The following is an 18,394-nucleotide window of genomic DNA, read 5'->3' on the forward strand; positions in this document are numbered from 1 at the left end:
CTCTATTTTCCTCAGCTTTCCTTTCTTTTGGATGGATCAAGTCTAATTAAAAAAATAAATCTTTGAATTTTTAATTTTCTGAGGGAATTATTTGGAGAGCTTTCCTGTAGCCTCTGCTCCTGTTTTAGTTGGAGCATTCTGAGTCTATCTGGTCTGGCACATGCTGAGTGATTTGTTAGATGGCTCCAGCAAGTTGCCTCATAGTTCTTGCTTCCAGACTAACATAAGAGGCAGCCTTCTTAAAGGGAGCTCCACGGACTACATTAATATGTGATACAAAGTGCACTGATTGTGTATTTTCTGCATGATTTCAATAAACGATGAACCCAACACTTTGAATCTGCATTAGCAGACAAGGGCTTTGTGTTAGTGTAGTGATATACTTGCATTTGACCCACCAGAGGGCGCTGTGGTCGGTTTGATTCTGCACAAGAGTCTTACAGTGACTAGTGGGTAGTACTGGGGACAGTGTGAGCTCAGATCAAGGCCAGCAACTAGGCTCTGCTCTCAGCATCCCGCAGCAAAACTAGACACTAGCGGGGCCTCTTAAATGTGTAGGAGCTCCTTTCATAGAAAATGAGTAATCATCATGAATGCTTCTTCTTTTTAACTACAGCAGAGCCCCAAAGTTTGGTAATGGACAGCATGCATTGCATAATGCACCTCCTCTTCTTACCCATTCTGAACCCCCTCTTTCAGAGTACCCTAGCCTCAGGCTGAGTAAGATGGAAAGAGCCAGTGGATGTGACTTTTTTCTGACAGTTGTGAGTAGTGACAGTGAAGGAGCTCTTGTAGCCACAGTAACTAATTTAGCCATACTTGTACCACACCATCTTTTCCCTTCTCCTGCACTTGTATAGAGAGGGAGCTGGTCCACCATGATGTGTGTCTCCACCCTCTCTCTCCCTTCGTTTTAAAATTTGTAAGAGAGCTTGGTTGTGCTTTCAGTGCTTCCCTAGCTCTTCTTTTGACCATACGAGCCCTTTCTGTGTCTGCACTGCCCGATCTGTAGAGGCTGGTGTGCCATACAACATTTTTGGTGATGTAGGAGTGCCTTGGGTTTGAAAAGGTTGGGAAACGCTGCTCTGATCTACCTTCCCTTTTTTACCCCTGGGTACACCCTCTAATAATGGCTTCCTTTCCTAGCGTGTAGCAGATGGACTCAGGACCAATGGGTATATTGTGCTCCTGATAGCAGTTGGAGACGGAGTCAGATTTCATTCTGATGTCAGCACTACATATACCCATGCAGGAAGCTCTGCTCTTCAGTATTTCTCCGTCTCCTTAGCAGTTCAGGACTATACATGCTTGCACAGCGTTAGAAAATCCAAACCAAAGAAGAACATTCCAAAATACAGAAGAAATTATCTTACCTCTATAGACGAGCCCTGCTCTCCTGCGGTGATACTTAAGAGTTCCTCCCCCAGTCGAGAATTCCTGAGGTGATTTCCGAGATCCCTCAGAGGTAAGCCTTGGTCCGGTAGCCGGTTCCCAGCATGGACTTAGCCCCCAGGAATGGGAGTGGCTGAGAGGCAGCGGGTGCAATACCGAGCGCAGCGGTTAAGGTAATTTTCCCTCTCCCCCTGCAGCCGGAGACCACCCGGCACCAGACCGAGAAACGCCGATACAAGTTAAGGTGGAAAACATTCTTAAGTCTCTGGTCTCCGAGGCTCGGATAACTGTACAGATCGCCAGCCGGCGTCTGTCCCATTGGGTTGATCAGCCCCGTCCGGACTAGACCCCGATCTGGCTTGAGGGTCTTCCCACATGGAGACCCTCCGGGGGGGGGTCGCCATCTTGCTTGCATGGTCACCAGCGCCATTTCCCCCCCCTTGATCGCCGTACTGTCCGCCTAACTGAGCTGGGCGCATAACATACTTGTGCACACAGCGGCACGCGCATAGGTGCCGTGCGCACAAGCTACGGCTATGCGCACAGTGGCACGCGCATAGGGGCCGTGCGCACAAGCTACGGCTGTGCGCACAGCGGCGGGGCATCTCCGTAAGCGCACATACCGGCCTGCACGCATATCTTCAGCACACCCAGAGCGCATTTCTAAGCCTCCCAGTGCGCACATATAAACGCACAGACTGGGTTTCAGCGACCCTACGTGCACAAACCATGGCACCACCGGCCAAGAAAGCCAAGGCACAAGCCCTCTGCCCAGCCTGCCATATAAGAGCTGCGCAGCATGAAGAGGCTACTGCCCTGTGTCTACAGTGTGAGGCGGCTCTGGGAGAACCAGGGCAAGGCCCTCCCCAGCCAGTACAGGAATCCGGATCCACCGATAGTACCCCGGACCTCTCTATCCCCAGCTCGGCCCTTCCTCAGACAGGGTCCTTGAGGAACGCCGCTGGGTTTAATATAGACCCAAGATGTTCCTGGGTGGAATTCTTTAAAGGTCTACAAACCTTTGTCCAGATGCAACCAGCACCAACAGTGACACAGCTACAGCCTCCACCAGAAGACCCTAACCTCCCAGGTCCCTCTCAGCCTCCCAGAGATGTGCCTCCCCCAGCCAAAAGCCTCACCCTAGGGGACAAGACACCTCGGAGGAAGATAAAGACTCCCTGGAGGAAGGGGAAATCCCTCCAGGAATGGAACCATACCGAACCATGATGCGCTTCTTCTCCAAAAAGGAGCTACCAGACCTCGTGTCTCTGAGCCTGAAGAAGCTGGCCATCCCAGGCACAAGCGCCACAGCAGAACCAAAGACGAACCCTCTTCTGGTCGGGCTCCGTCAGGCCTCCCGCCATTTCCCATTGCTGCAAGCCGTACAACAACTGATCGACCTGGAATGGAATGCTCCGGAGGCCAGTTTCAAAGGAGGACGGGCCCTAAAAGCCCTATACCTACTGGAACTCTCAGCCAAAGAACTTCTTGTGTTCCCCAAAGTGGACACCATGGTCTGTGCTGTCACAAAGCGCACTACCATTCCAGTCGAGGGAGGAGCGGCACTCAAGGATGCCCAGGACAGACATCAGGAATCCATCCTTAAACAGTCATTTGACATAGCAGCTATGTCACTGCAGATCACTGCCTGCTGTGCCGTGGTGACACGTGCCTGCTTGTCACTTACCAGGAACGCCACCACACCTGTCAAAACACTAGAACCAGCAATATCCTTCCTCACGGATGCGACCTCCGACCTGGTGCGCACCTCAGCCAGGGGCATATCATCCATTGTGGCAGCCAGAAGGCAAATCTGGTTCCGAAGCTGGTCAGCCGACGCGACTTTCAAGATGCGACTTTTCAAGTTCGGAGGCGAACTGGAGAAGTTAGCCAACAAATGGGGCGAATCCCCAGTACCTCGGTTACCGGAGGACAAGAACAAAAGAAGCCACCGCCCCTCTCCCCGAACATCTAAGGGCAGAGGATCACAGCGTTTTAGACCCTACAAAAATACATACCAAGCATCTCGCCCTGCAGGCAGGGGCCAGTCCTTTCGGAACAAACACAACAAGAGGGGAGCCGGCTCAGGCCCAGGCCCCAGCTGCACCCCGCAATGAGAATCAGCCGACCCATCCACAGGAAGAAGCCATAGGGGGCAGGCTTGCCCTATTCTACCAAAGATGGGTTGAGATAATGTCGGACAAGTGGGTCCTAACCATCATTCGAGAGGGATACTACCTGGACTTCCTCAGCATCCCTTCGGACAAATCTGTGAAATCCCCTTGCCACTCCTCCTCCAAGAAGACGGCAGTGGAAACTACACTGAACAAATTGCTCGCCTTAGAGGCTATAACACCGGTGCCCACACACCAACAAAATACTGGGCACTATTCCATCTATTTTATCGTCCCCAAGAAAGAGGGAACATACTGGCCCATCCTGGACCTCAAATCTGTCAACCGCTACTTGAGGGTACCACACTTCCGCATGGAAACCCTACGCTCTGTCATAAGGACGGTACAGTCGGGAGAATTTCTGACCTCCCTGGATCTGTCAGAAGCCTATCTGCACATCCTGGTCCATCACAATCATCAGCGCTTCCTATGCTTCATGATCCTGGACCATCACTACCAATTCCGGGCGCTATCCTTTGTGCTAGCTATAGCCCCTCAGATGTTCAACAAAATCATGGTTGTAATGGCGGCGACACTGAGGAAAGAAGGAATGCTCGTACATCCATATCTGGACGATTGGCTGATAAGGGCAAAATCTCCAGAGGAAAGTCATCAGGCAACCACCAGAGTCAAGAATCTACTAGAGAATCTCAGGTGGGTCGTCAACACATCCAAGAGCTGCCTGCAGCCCTCCCAATTTCTAGAATACCTGGGAGGTCTGATTTGAAACCAAACAAGACAAGGGCATTCTTCCCCCTACAAGGAGAAGAAAACTGAGGAACCAACTGCGAAAACTGCTGATAGGTTCTCGCCCCAAGGTATGGGATTACCTCCAAGTCCTCTGCCTCATGACATCAACCCTAGAAGTCGTCCCATGGGCAAGAACTCACATGCAACCGCTACAACGTTCCCTACTGTCACAATGGAACCCGATGTCCCAGGACTACTCTGTTCGCCTCCAGCTACCGGAGGAGGTGTGGACCCATCTCCAATGGTGGCTACAAGAAGACCATCTGAGCAAGGGAGTAAGGCTATCCCCACCGACCTGGATCTTGCTCACCATGGATGCAAGCCTATGAGGGTGGGGAGCCCACTGCCAGGAACTGACGGCCATGGGGCAATGGGACAAGGAGGAGTCGGGATGGAACATCAACCAACTAGAACCACGGGCAATCAAACTAGCCTGCCTATGATTCAGTCACAGGCTTCGGAGTGAATCTGTCAGTCATGTCAGGCAATGCCACAACAGTTGCTTACATCAACCGCCATGGAGGAACCAGAAGCTAACAAGTGTCCCTGGAAATAGACCCCCTAATGGTGTGGGCAGAAGCAAACCTACAAAGGATCTCAGCCGCCCACATCACTGGAAAAGACAACGTCACGGTGGATTACCTCAGCAGAGAGAGTCTAGACCCAGGTTAATGGATGTTGTCGATCACAGCCTTCCAGTTGATAGTAAACCACTGGGGAACACCAGCCATGGATCTTCTGGCAACCCGATCCAACGCCCAAGTTCCCAAGTTCTTCAGTCGCAGATGAGAACCACAATCCCAGGGGATCGATGCCCTCGTCCAGGCCTGGGTAAGCAACAAAAAAAAGGATGCCACAAGAGCGTCTTTTTCAAAATTTAATCAAGGAGACGTAAAGAATCAAGTAAAATTGCCCGACTCTGGCCGAGTTTCGCCACATGTGGTGGCTGCCTCAGGGGCTGAATAGTCAGAAAAGACTTTTCATTGAGAGGAGACGAACACTGTTTGCAGATACATGAGATATAAATGTTTAGTGTTGACTTTATCCGGACCATCACTTGAACACTGTTTTCTGACTATTCAGCCCCTGAGGCAGCCACCACATGTGGCGAAACTCGGCCAGAGTCGGGCAATTTTACTTGATTCTTTACGTCTCCTTGATTAAATTTTGAAAAAGACGCTCTTGTGGCATCCTTTTTTTTGTTGCTTACCCACGGTTTCACTGGATCGCCTACCCTGCTGTTTTTTGGGCTCGTCCAGACCTGGCCACAGGAAGACCTGCTGTATGCCTTTCCTCCATGGTCATTACTGGGCGGGATCATCCGCAAGATAGAACACCTCAGGGGGCTAGTACTTCTAGTGGCCCCAGACTGGCCAAGAAGGCCAGTGGTACACAGACATGCGAAGACTGCTGGCGGGGAACCCCCCTGTGTCTACCTCCACACAGGGTCCTGCTCCAGCAAGGACCGATCCTCCACGAAGACCCAACTCGATTCTCTTTTACGGTCTGGCCATTGAGAGGACTCGCCTGAAGAAGAGCAGTTACTCGGGGGCAGTGATTGATACCTTGCTCCGAGCACGCAAGTTTTCCACGTCTCTGACCTACATACGAATATGGAGAATATTTGAAGCCTGGTGTGAAGACCGCGACATCCTTCCGTGGACAGTCAAAATCCCCACGATCCTGGAATTTCTGCAGGATGGCTTACAGAAGGGGTTGTCCCTCAACTCCATCAAGGTTCAGGTGGCCACGCTCGCCTGCTTCAGGACCAAAGTGGATGGCATCAATCTATCTTCCCATCCAGACGTCTCCTGCTTCCTGAGAGGGGTCAAGAAAATCCGACCACTACTAAAGTGGCCGGTACCCCATGGAACCTCAATCTAGTACTAGACTACCCAGCGGGAGCCTCTTTCAGACCTACCCGCGGTCTGTCCCTATGACTTCTGACCTTGAAGACTGCATTCCTAGTGGCAATATGTTCAGCCTGTCGCATCTCCAAACTTCAAGCACTATCCTGTCGAGAACCTTTCCTCAGATACACACCGGGATCCATACAGCTATGCACAGTCCCCTCCTTCCTTCCAAAGGTGGTTTCACATTTCCACGTAAACCAAACCATCTCTCTGCCATCTCCAGACGAGCATAAGGACTCAGAAGACTCTCGCCTTCTTCGCCATCTTAACGTCTGCAGACTCCTAGTTCGATACCTGGAAAGATCGGAATCCGTACGAAAGATGGATCACCTATTCATCCTTCACAGTGGGAAGAAACAAGGGGAAGCAGCCTTGCGGGCAACCATTGCCCGCTGGATCAAAGAAGTAATCAAGGCGGCCTATGTAGAGGCAGGCAAGCCTCCGCCTCTACAAGTCAAGGCCCATTCCACAAGGGCCTGAGCAGAAACCAAGATGCTATCACCCGCCGAGATCTGTCGGGTGGCGACATGGTCCTCCATACACACCTTCTCGAGGTTCTACCGCCTGGATGTTCAGGCCAGGGAGGATACAGCATTCGCAAGGGCAGTACTAAGTGGGCCTTGGGCAGCCTTCCACCCGGATCGGGAGTAGCTTTTATACATTCCATTGGTCCTGAGTCTATCTGCTACACGCTAGGAAATGGAGAAATTACTTACCTGATAATTTCGTTTTCCTTAGTGTAGACAGATGGACTCAGCATCCCGCCCATGGCTGCCCCAAAATTCAGAAACCTCGAGAGCAAGACAAGCACGGGTAAGCCGGATTTTACCCATAGTTAAGACACCTATAATTGCCAGGTGTCGGCGTTTCTCGGTTGAGTGCACTGGCGGTCTCCAGCTAGAATTCATGTCAACCAGTTCACGTTAATCAAGTTATCTAAACACACATATATCCACTATTGCTTTTCAAGGATAATACTGAAGAGCAGAGCTTCCTGCACAGGTATATGTAGTGCTGATGTCAGATTGAAATCTGACTCCGTCTCCAACTGCTATCAGGAGCACACTATACCCATTGGTTCTGAGTCCATCTGTCTACACTAAAGAAAACAAAATTATCAGGTAAGTAATTTCTCCATTTCTGGTTACCTACAACTTCAGCAGCCAATTTACTCCCATAATGTTTAGGATGAGGCTTGCAATCATATAGGTCTTAACACCTTATTAAGATACTTTATTCCCAATCAAACAACCCACTCAGATATAACTGATCACAGCTTTCTTTCCCTTTACACTAATTTACAAAGCAAGCCTAAGGCTCCCTGTAAAAATTTCAAGACCTCTGGGGTTTAACTCTAGATAGCTTCGATGTAGGACGCCATCTTTCTTAGTGCCTGAGACAATATTAAGAGGAGGAATAACTATTTTACACTGTTACAGATATATTCCATTAGTTTAGTGACAACATTCAAGGATTAAGGATTCAGTAGCCTGAAGTAAGAACATAAGAAATTGCCATGCTGGGTCAGACCAAGGGTCCATCAAGCCCAGCATCCTGTTTCCAACAGAGGCCAAACCAGGCCATAAGAACCTGGCAATTATCCAAACACTAAGAAGATCCCATGCTACTGATGCAATTAATAGCAGTGGCTATTCCCTAAGTAAACTTGATTAATAGCAGTTAATGGACTTCTCCTCCAAGAACTTATCCAAACCTTTTTTGAACCCAGCTACACTAACTGCACTAACCACATCCTCTGGCAACAAATTTCAGAGCTTTATTGTGCGTTGAGTGAAAAAGAATTTTCTCCGATTAGTCTTAAATATGCTACTTGCTAACTTCATAGAATGCCCCCTAGTCCTTCTATTATTCGAAAGTGTAAATAACCGAGTCACATCTACTCGTTCAAGACCTCTCATGATCTTAAAGACCTCTATCATATCCCCCCTCAGCAGTCTCTTCTCCAAGCTGAACAGCCCTAACCTCTTCAGCCTTTCCTCTTAGAGGAGCTGTTCCATCCCCTTTATCATTTTGGTTGCCCTTCTCTGTACCTTCTCCATCGCAACTATACTTTTTTGAGATGCGGCGACCAGAATTGTACACAGTATTCAAGGTGCGGTCTCACCATGGAGCGATGTAGAGGCATTATGACATTTTCTGTTTTATTAATCATTCCCTTCCTAATAATTCCTAACATTCTATTTGCTTTTTTGACTGCTGCAGCACACTGAGCCAACGATTTTAAAGTATTATCCACTATGATGCCTAGATCTTTTTCCTGGGTGGTAGCTCCTAATATGGAACCTAACATAGTGTAACTACAGCAAGGGTTATTTTTCCCTATATGCAACACCTTGCACTTGTCCACATTAAATTTCATCTGCCATTTGGATGCCCAATCTTCCAAGGTCCTCCTGTAATGTATCACAGTCTGCTTGTGATTTAACTACTCTGAATAATTTTGTATCATCCGCAAATTTGATAACCTCACTCGTCGTATTCCTTTCCAGATCATTTATATATATATATATATATATATATATATATTGAAAAGCACCGGTCCAAGTCTATAGGTAACTTGCACATACTTCTTGAACCAAACCTGCTGTTTCTATTAATAGCCAATTAATAAATTCTTTGTTAGCAGCAAGCATTCTAGAGCAGTACATTTGAAGTGAACATGCAGTTTCCTTTAGTAAACCATTACTTAACTCTCTGCTAGTTGCAAGCACTCTATTTATTTATTTTATTTATATTTATATTCCGCTTTTTGCACTTTTTTTTTTTCAGCGCTTCAAAGCGGATTACATTCAGGTACTGGAGGTATTTCCCTATCCCCAGAGGGCTTACAATCTAAGTTTGTACCTGAGGGCAATGGAGGATAAAGTGACTTGCCCAAGGTCACAAGGAGTGACAGTGGGACTTGAACCCTGGTCTCCTGGTTCATAGCCCACTGCTCTAACCACTAGATTACTTCTCCATACTCTAGGGCATTACACTTAAACCAAACATGCAGTTTCTTCTGGCAAACAATTAAGAATGTTCTGTTGATTGCAACCACTTCAGAGCAGTGCTCAGGAACCAAACAAAGCTTATTTTAGCTGACAATTACTAGAGTAAAGAAGCATGAACAAAGTACAACTTTTGGAAACCCTTCTGGTGCTTTAAATCCCTGTTACACTTTCACTGTAGTTCAAGGAGGGTTTTGTTTTGGGTTTTTTTTTTTTTTTGCAACTAAAGCATTTTCCTATAAAGTCTGCTTATACCACTCTGTTCACTTAAAGTTTGGATTATCTCTAGAACTCTTACTAAAGGAGCCCAAAATCCCACATGTATAAGCTTCCCTGGCTTAGCCTCCCTGCTCCTTTGCTTTACTTTTATCCTGTCAGATTTGTCCACGGATCACTTTGACTTCTCCCTTAAGTTAGTCTCCCTCCCTGTAATTATGGCTTTAATTTAACTTTTAGTAGTGATTTCTCAAATCAACCTCAGGATCTTCCTCCATAGCTGAAGTTAGTAGGTTCTATGAGAGTCCATCTTGCTACCAGCTCCCCCCTTGCAACTGCAGAAGCCTCTTTCTAGTGCACCTAGATAAGCTGCAAGTGAGGTATTACTGGCTCCACCCAATGCTGATTCAATCTGGCTCTCTACCAAATGCTGCCTTAACAAGGATGGTTGGGAAATGTAGTCCTAAACAAAAGCCATCTTGGTTCCTTAACCCCTTTTATTCTCAAACAATGGAAAAAAAATGCTGCTTTTGAAGTTTAAATCATTTTCCTGTACAGGAACTACTTCCACTCCATCACAGTTGGTCACAGCAGCTGACCTTTATAGCTGCCTGTCCTTGCAGTGGCAGGAGATGTTACTGCAAACTTCCTCATGGTGCTGGCAGAGTTCATTACATAATCCAGGAATATTGCCCAAATTCATGGCATTTGTAACTGTGATGACACTGATTTGCTGTAAATCAGTGACTGGCAATACATAAATCCATTCTAAAGCCAGCAAGAGTGAGTTTCGGATCCTCACGCAGGCATCAAAAATTTGAATCTTAGTGCTTGGTTTTTAATGAGGATTATTGCATTACTGGAGGTCTTGGCTGCTTCCTGGCCACTAGAGGCACTGTTGGCTACAGCACTCAGCCAGTCAGAATGTGCCATTCCCATCGTAACATTCAGACCACGCTCCTTGAGGTTTATATTAAAAGTTCAGCCAATGTCATTCACCTAAAATTTAAAATTAAGAGGGAAACATGTTACCTGCCTAAAAATGCAGTTTGATTATTCCTCCCCTCCCTCTGTCAATGTGGGTAAAAACAGCATGCTGTTCATGGCACACATACTTTTTACCCATATAAAAAAGGGGGTGGGACAGGTCGGAGGAGTGAAAGTGCACCTTTGTAACTGTTCCTATGTGGGTTCATTTGTAGCTGTGTTGTGTGGGGCAGCCATTTTTTGAAAAGGGAGTTTCCCCTTGAAAAGGAGCTTGAATAGACTTGCATGCCTTAGGGAGTTTCCAAATTGCCCTCCTCAAACTGTATGAATGTTTGTGTGAGTAATGCTTATTCTTGGGGGGGCGGGTTAAGGTTTTTTTTTATTTTATTCTTTTCTGAGCTCTGTGTGTGTCTTCTGGTATTTCAGGATACCAAAACAGAACTGATTGATGATGATGATGATTAAAAAAAAAAAAAAAAAAGGTATGGTAATTGGGTGTAATCTAAATTGCTGGAAATAAATAAAGAAGTCCTTGAAAAGCTGGTTGAAGCCTTGTGCTCGGTGGTGGTGGTGGTGGTGGTTATTGTCCGTTTGTATAGCACTACCATCCATATGCAGCACTTTACAGACACACTGCTCTGGAGTCCTTTGCAGAAGGAACTGTCCCTTATCACGTCAGTGGTTCTTGCAGGTACAGTGGAGCTGCATCTGTTAATGCACATTCCTTTCCTTCTTTTAAAGCAAGGAGCCAAGCTGGAAATGAAGGACAGCCAGGGCTGGACAGCCCTCTTCCACTGCACCAGTGCCGGCCACCAGCAGATGGTCAGGTTTCTGCTGGACAGTGGAGCTAATGCAAACCACAGGTAAGAAAGAAGAGCAGAGAAGGCCAGCCCCAAACTCATACGGCTGTTGCTGTGAGGGGAGAGGGATGCAAAAAACATCTGCCTGAACCTTTCGATAGTGAATAGAGATGATAATTAATCCTGAGCTTTTTCTGTACTTCCATTCATCTGGTAGGTGGCAGTGATGCTGCCCATGGGGTAATGTTACTGTCACTCTCTGCTGGATGCTTTTGCACTGAATGCAAACCATAATCTTGCACATCCTGTCACTGTTGTTTTGAGCTGTCCTCTTGTACAGAGCTGGTACTCCTCTGCAATCTAATGGCAGCTGCTTTTATAACATTGTACACTAGCACATCGGCCATAAGCACTAAGTACATGAGTACGTCGTCCTTTCAGAGTGGACTTATGTGCATAAATCCGCTGTGAAAATTAGCAGGTCCATGCAAACCCCTGCGTGGTAGAAGTGTACACATTTATACCTGTATGGGAGCAGGTATAAATGTTCACACCTGCGTTTTCGTGCAGCCTTTCAATTTTAGAAAATGCACGCCTAAATGTTTACCGTGTCTTGACTCTGACTCTGCTTTCAGGATCACCTCTGTCAAGTACCCATAAAAGTCCGAATGAAATTGCTCCTGCATGCATTTTTTTTTTTTTTTGAAAATTCTTCTTTTTCCACAGCAAACATAAGATACAATCCAAAATGTATAAAATATCATTTTACATGTACATCCCTTTCAATGATTTTCAAAAGCCCTATATACGTTTTACCCACATGTGTGCTTTCAGAAATTCACTCCCACATATCCAATAGCCAGTCCCAGGCTGAGAGGAGAAGGTTGGATCACTGGTGGATTGTTTCAGCGTGCCAGAAATCTGGTGGCTGGTGACAATCATAGAAACCAGTTTGGGCCGTTAGTTATCATTAGTAGATAGCTACATGTTAAACTTTAGAGATACTGTTGATTTGAGTAATTAGACTCCAGGCAGCTGGTAATCTGAAATCAAACTGTTTATTAGGAAGAGACAAAGACAAAGGGGAGGAACAAAGAATGAGGAAGTAATTTGTTCCTGGAGTAGCACAGGTTTTACATCAATCGTGTCAGCTCCTAGCTACTCAGTAATTCAATGGTGTACATAGCATTATAAACCCTTCACACTGACCAGTCAGAGCATATTCAGGGTGTAGTTTTAGATAAGTGCGGTACATATGATTTGTTTACGTATTAGACCAATCAGCTAAAGTGTCTGGGGTGTCGGCTCATTGCATTCCAGCATGAATTCAGGGTGTTCTTTGGTTTTCTAGAAAACTAGTATATAGAAATACAGCAGAGATGAGGTGCCTCAAAGTCAGTGAATAATACTACATACAATACTGTAACTTAGAGGTGGGATAATTGCAGCTTGTGGACCTTATCTAACCTGCTGAAGGTTTCTGTCTGGGCCTCCTCCCCTCCCCCTCCGGATCAGGCATCCAATGTGGCCCTTGGTTCAAAAATTTGCCCACACCTGTAGTAACAAAATTCCTGCGGCAAATGAATAAAGATTTATTTTATTGTATTATTATGATTTATCAACTGCCTTTTTGAAGCAAATTATTGATTACCATTTTATATTAATAGGTGATAAATGACCAAATAGCTTGGGAAAAGTTTCTTTTAAGCTTTTTGAGGTTGCTGTTCAGCTGGTTAAGTTCTGGCTTAGCAAGCAAAGTAGCGCTGTATGAATATTAGGCCGTGGTGAGCGGCTGCCCCTTGTCTGGTTAAGGGGCAGGGCCTTCTGTAGTGGAGATACTTATACGGCTAAATTAATCAGATAAGTGCCAATATTCAGCCTTATCCAGCTCAGCCTGATAAGTGTAGGACAGCTATTTGGCTGGCTAATACTTAGTCAGATCAGTTTATCTGGCTAACTGTAAGATAACTGAGTATATTCAGCGGCGTGGCCATACCACTGAATATCTCAGCCAAGTTAGCCAGATAAGTTTCTCCGGCTAACTTAGGCAGCTGGATAGTGGCTGAATATGGACCTCTTTATTTTTTGGGATTTTTGTTGGATTCTAGTTGTGCTGATGTACTGACCTGACATCTCTTGCCTTTGTATGGTACCTTAAATTTAGAACAGTTTTCATAAGAAATTGTTTCCTTTGCCTTGGAGGGAATTTGTGCATATTCTAACCCAGGTGTGTTTTCTTCACCCACTCTTGGGCTTTGTATGAATTCTATGTAGGATTTGTTTAGCTGCTTTTCAGTTTTTTCAATGTAATTATTGTGCATCCTCATCATTTTATAATAAATGACCTAAGAACCAATAAGTTTTGTTTATAGCTAAGTACTCGGATTACTGGAAAAATGTATGTGCCTTTCCAGACACCAACTGAACCCACTCTCAACTCAAGCAACTAAGAACTCCCGTCAGGGTAATCAACAACCTTTGACAACTCAATAATGTTCTCTCTCTTTTTTTAATGAGGCAGGTTTATTTACCTTGGTTTTATTTACCTTGGTCATTCTTTTGTTATCTCAGTGTTAATCTCTCTTTTGCCTTCTCTTCATTCCAAGTTGCATTTTATCCCTGTTTTATTGTAACTGCTACCTTATTCTTCTATCACATGTTAATGTTTTTAAGTTATTAAGTATTTATTCTGTTGTCACACCTTGTTATTTGTAAACCGGCATGATGCGACTCCCATCGCGAATGCCGGTATATAAGAAATTTAAATAAATAAAATAAATAAATAAATAAATGTGTATTCATCCCAATGAGGAAGTGGTTAGAGTCTCTCATGTGTTACAGCCAAGGTTTATTTAAAAAAAAAGTGGGAACTTCTAAACCCCAGAAGAAGCTTCTCAGTGTCCTGTCCCAAACACAAACTAAAGATCAGTACTGATCCCCCAAGAATTATATATACAGTGGCTTGCAAAAGTATTCGACCCCCTCATAAGTCAGCAGATTTGTGTGGATTGCAAATGACACTTAGTGTTCCAAGCAGTATGTTTATTGCAAACCAGTATGATCTTAAAGTACATTCTCAAAGTCACAATTCATTATTTCTCTGCATTTTTGGTAAAATAACATTTAAAACTGAAAAATGCTGCTTAGATAAGTATTCAACCCCTTCAGACTAGTACTTGGTATGACCACCTTTTGCTGCAATAAGAGCTTTGCACACTGTTTGGGAGTGAGTTTTGCCCATTCTTCTTGGCAGATTTGCTCCAGGTTGTTCAGGTTGGTTTGATGATGCTTCTGGACTGCAATTTGCCACAGATTCTCGATTGGATTGAGATCTGGACTTTGACTTGGCCATTGCAGAACATTCACCTTTTTGTTGTTCAATCATTCCTGTGATTCTTTGGCTTATGCTTGAGATCCTTTTCCTGCTGAGAGTGAACTTTCTCCCAAGTTTTAATTTTTTAGCAGACTGAAGCAGATTGTCTTGCAGTATCTCCCTGTAAGTTGGACCATCCATCCGTCCTTCAATTTTAACAAAATGCCCAGTCCTTGCTGAGGAAAAGCATCCCCAGAACATGATGCTGCTACCCCCAAACATTACTGTTGGGATGGTGTTTGCTGAGGAATGGGCAGTGTTAGGCTTGTGCCACCCTTCCATGCAGAGCTCTTAATATGGTTGACTGGTGCACCTCCTCTCCAATCTCAGCCACTGAACTTTGTAGCTCGTTCAAAGTGATTGTTGGCCTCTCTGTGGCTTCCCTCACAAGTCTCCTTACATAAGAACATAAGAAAATGCCATACTGGGTCAGACCAAGGGTCCATCAAGCCCAGCATCCTGTTTCCAACAGTGGCCAATCCAGGCCATAAGAACCTGGCAAGAACCCTTCTTGCTCTGATGCTGAGTTTTGAGGGACGGGCTTGTCTAGGCAGTATTTGGGTGGTATGATGCAGCTTCCATTTCCTCACAATTGATCCAGCAGTACTCACTGGGAAATCCAACCACTTGGATATTATTTTGTAGTCCTTTCCTCTCTTGTGCATGTCTATGACTTTTTAATTTCTTTAGAATGCTCTTTGGTCTTCATTTTCGTAGCTTTCCTTCAGATTCACAGTCTGACCAATGGTACTGGAATTAGGGGGTCTTTTATCCAGAAAAGCTGACCTTTTTATGATTCACAGGTAGAGGCCAATTATAAGCCAATTGTTAAGGTAATATCTTTTAACTGTGTAAATGTAGAGCATCTACAGCACAAGGGTTGAATACTTAAGCAAGCAGCATTCTTCAGTTTTTAATTTTATTTTACAAAAATTGAAGAGAAATCAAGAATTGTGACTTTGAAAATTTACTTTAAGAGCATACTGGATTGCAAAAAACATACTGTCTGGAACACTCTATAAGTGTCATTTGTAATCCACACACCTGCTAACTTATGAAGGGGATGAATACTTTATATAAGCCACTGTATATATGTACTGGTATCACAGAAATTGCTTGCTGCCATTGAACTGGCTTTTTAGCAGAGGGTTATTATCTACTAATCTTTGACTCAAAATGACAGCAGTTTTTAGTCTTATGTGTTAACAACATTTTTTTAGGTTTAAGTTTTTGTTATGCCAGATTTTATGCATTTTTTTTTTATCTGTGGTCAGTGTGTTTGGTTTTTTTTAAGTCTTTAGTTAATATTTTGTACATTTTTGTCTTGAATGTTTTTTATATTAATTGTGTATCCGTCTAGAACTATGGATAGTGTGAGTTATAAACTATGAAAATAAATTAAAGGAAAATTAGTTCTTACCTGTTAATTTTCATTCCTGTAGTACCACGGATCAGTCCAGACCGTGGGTTGAGCCTCCTGTCCAGCAGATGGAGACAAACCAAAACTGAAAGGATATCCGATATCAGGACAGAGCCTACCCTGCAGCCCTTCAGTATAACTATTGTCAAAGCAGAAAGAAAAGAGCAACAACAGTAACAGGATCAAGCAAGTAACTAGAAGGCTCAATAGAGCAACTCAATAACTTTACAAGGAACTCTGTAGTGATAAGAACTCTTGCATATATTTGATTCACCACAACCAAAGCTTCCGGTGTAAACATTCGGTTTGTAAAAGAAAAATCAAGTACCGACATCTGAAAATCTACAATAAAGAGCTTCGAGTGGACCGTATAAAAAGAGAGAAGAGGGGAGGGCATCTGGACTGATCCGTGGTACTACAGGAATGAAAATTAACAGGTAAGAACTAATTTTCCTTTCCCTGTACGTACCCGGATCAGTCCAGACCGTGGGATGTATCAAAGCTTCCCTAAACCGGGTAGGACCGAGACAGTCCCGCTCGAAGCACTTGCCTACCAAAAGAACCAAAGACTGGGGCTTGTACATCCAGACGGTAGTGTCGAGCAAACGTATGCAAGGACGTCCAGGTAGCGGCCCTGCAAATTTCTTGCGGAGAAACCTATTGATTCTCCGCCCAGGAAGTAGCTTGAGAACACAGCAAATGGGCCTTTAGGCCCTCCGGAACTGAGCGGCCTTGACAAAGATAGGCTGAGGAAATGGCCTCCTTCAACCATCGAGCAATGGAAGCCTTAGAGGCCGGTTTTCCCCGATTCAGACCGCTCCAGAAAACAAAGAGATGATCCGACACCCGAAAATAGTTTGTAATCTAGAGGTACCGGAGTAAGACTCGCTTAACATCAAGTCGGCGAATTTCGCCCCCCGCAACTTCCTCCAGAGAGAACGCAGGGAGCTCCACCGACTGGTTGACATGGAAGGCGGAAACGACTTTCGGCAAGAAAGAAGGCACCGTTTTGAGAGAGACTCCGGAATCTGAAAACCATAGAAAAGGTTCCCGACAAGACAACGCTTGGATCTCTGAGACCCGCCGCGCGGAACAGATAGACACGAGAAAGACCACCTTGAAAGTGAGATCTTTCACCATAGCCCGACGAAGGGGCTCGAACGGGGCAGTACAAAGAGCCCAAAGAATGAGATTGAGACTCCACGACGGGCAAGTGGAGCAAATGGGTGGCCTCAGATGCTTGACGCCTTTCAAGAAACGAACCACGTCCGGATGAGACGCCACGGGATGACCGTCGACTCTATCAAGAAGGACTCCGAGGGCAGACACTTGAACGCGTAAGGAACCAAAGGAGAGACCCTTGGAAAGACCCTTTTGGAGGAAAGAGAGAACCACCGAAATTGGAACAGAGCGAGTCGAAACACCCAATTCTGTACAGTTGGACTCAAAATCCTTCCACACACGCACATAAGTTAATGAAGTGGACTGCTTCCGGTTGCCATGAGGTCCAGGTGGGGGGACCCCACCTGTAGACAATCAGATCCATGGCTTCTTCTGAGAGTTCCCACTCTCCCGGATCGAGCAATTGGCGACTGAGAAAAATCGGCCTGAACATTCTCCTTGCCCGTGATGTGGGAGGCCGCCAGGCAATCCAGATGTCGTTCCGCCCAGGCGAAGAGATGGCTGGCTTCTAGGGCCACCAGGCGACTGTGGGTGCCCCCCTGGATGATTGATGTAAACCACGGTGGAGGAGTTGTCAGACAGCACCCTCACCACTTTGCCGCGTATCAGGGGCAGAAACTCCTGCAGAGCCAGACGCACCGCCCGAGCCTCCAACCAATTGATGTGCCAGTGAGTCTGAATCGGCGACCAGATCCCCTGGGTGGACTGGGACAGGCAGACCTCACCCCAGCCCGAGAGACTGGCGTCCGTGGTTACTATCATCCACTGTGGAACTTGAAGGGGCATTCCCCGGAGAAGATGAGGAAGCGAAAGCCACCACTGCAAGGCGGTGACGGTAGAGTCCAAAAGTGGGAGGACTATGTGAAACTGTTCCGACACCGGCTGCCAACGGGATAGCAAAGCTTTTTGTAACTGTTGCATATGAGCAAAAGCCCAGGGAACTAGGTTGATGGTGGAAGCCATGGACCCTAAGACCTGCAGGTAGTCCCAGGCCGTTGGAAGAGGCAGTGAGAACAGATTCCGAATCTGGCTGTTCAACTTGAGGGCCCATGCATTAGGCAAGAAGACCTTGCCCACTCGAGTGTCGAAGTGGGCTCCCAGGAACTCTTAACACCTTCAAGCGGGACTGTCTCGGTCCCACCCGGGATAGGGAAGCTTTGGTACATCCCACGGTCT

At 45.8% G+C, this 18,394-nt stretch overlaps 1 protein-coding gene across 2 annotated transcripts in view; it reads left to right on the forward strand.

The window, feature by feature from the left end:
* ANKS3 (ankyrin repeat and sterile alpha motif domain containing 3) overlaps positions 1-18,394 on the forward strand; it is a 79,760-nt gene that overhangs the window by 16,470 nt on the left and 44,896 nt on the right. For both annotated transcript variants that reach the window (XR_003852677.1, XM_029577107.1), the window contains exon 4: positions 11,185-11,306. Coding sequence is in view for 1 of the 2 variants with exons in the window: in XM_029577107.1 (XP_029432967.1) it covers positions 11,185-11,306 (122 nt within the window). In the remaining variant the exon portion in view is untranslated. The remainder of the gene's footprint in view (positions 1-11,184; positions 11,307-18,394) is intronic.

The sequence above is a fragment of the Rhinatrema bivittatum genome, chromosome 14 (genome assembly GCF_901001135.1).
Source record: "Rhinatrema bivittatum chromosome 14, aRhiBiv1.1, whole genome shotgun sequence".
NCBI lineage: Eukaryota > Metazoa > Chordata > Amphibia > Gymnophiona > Rhinatrematidae > Rhinatrema > Rhinatrema bivittatum.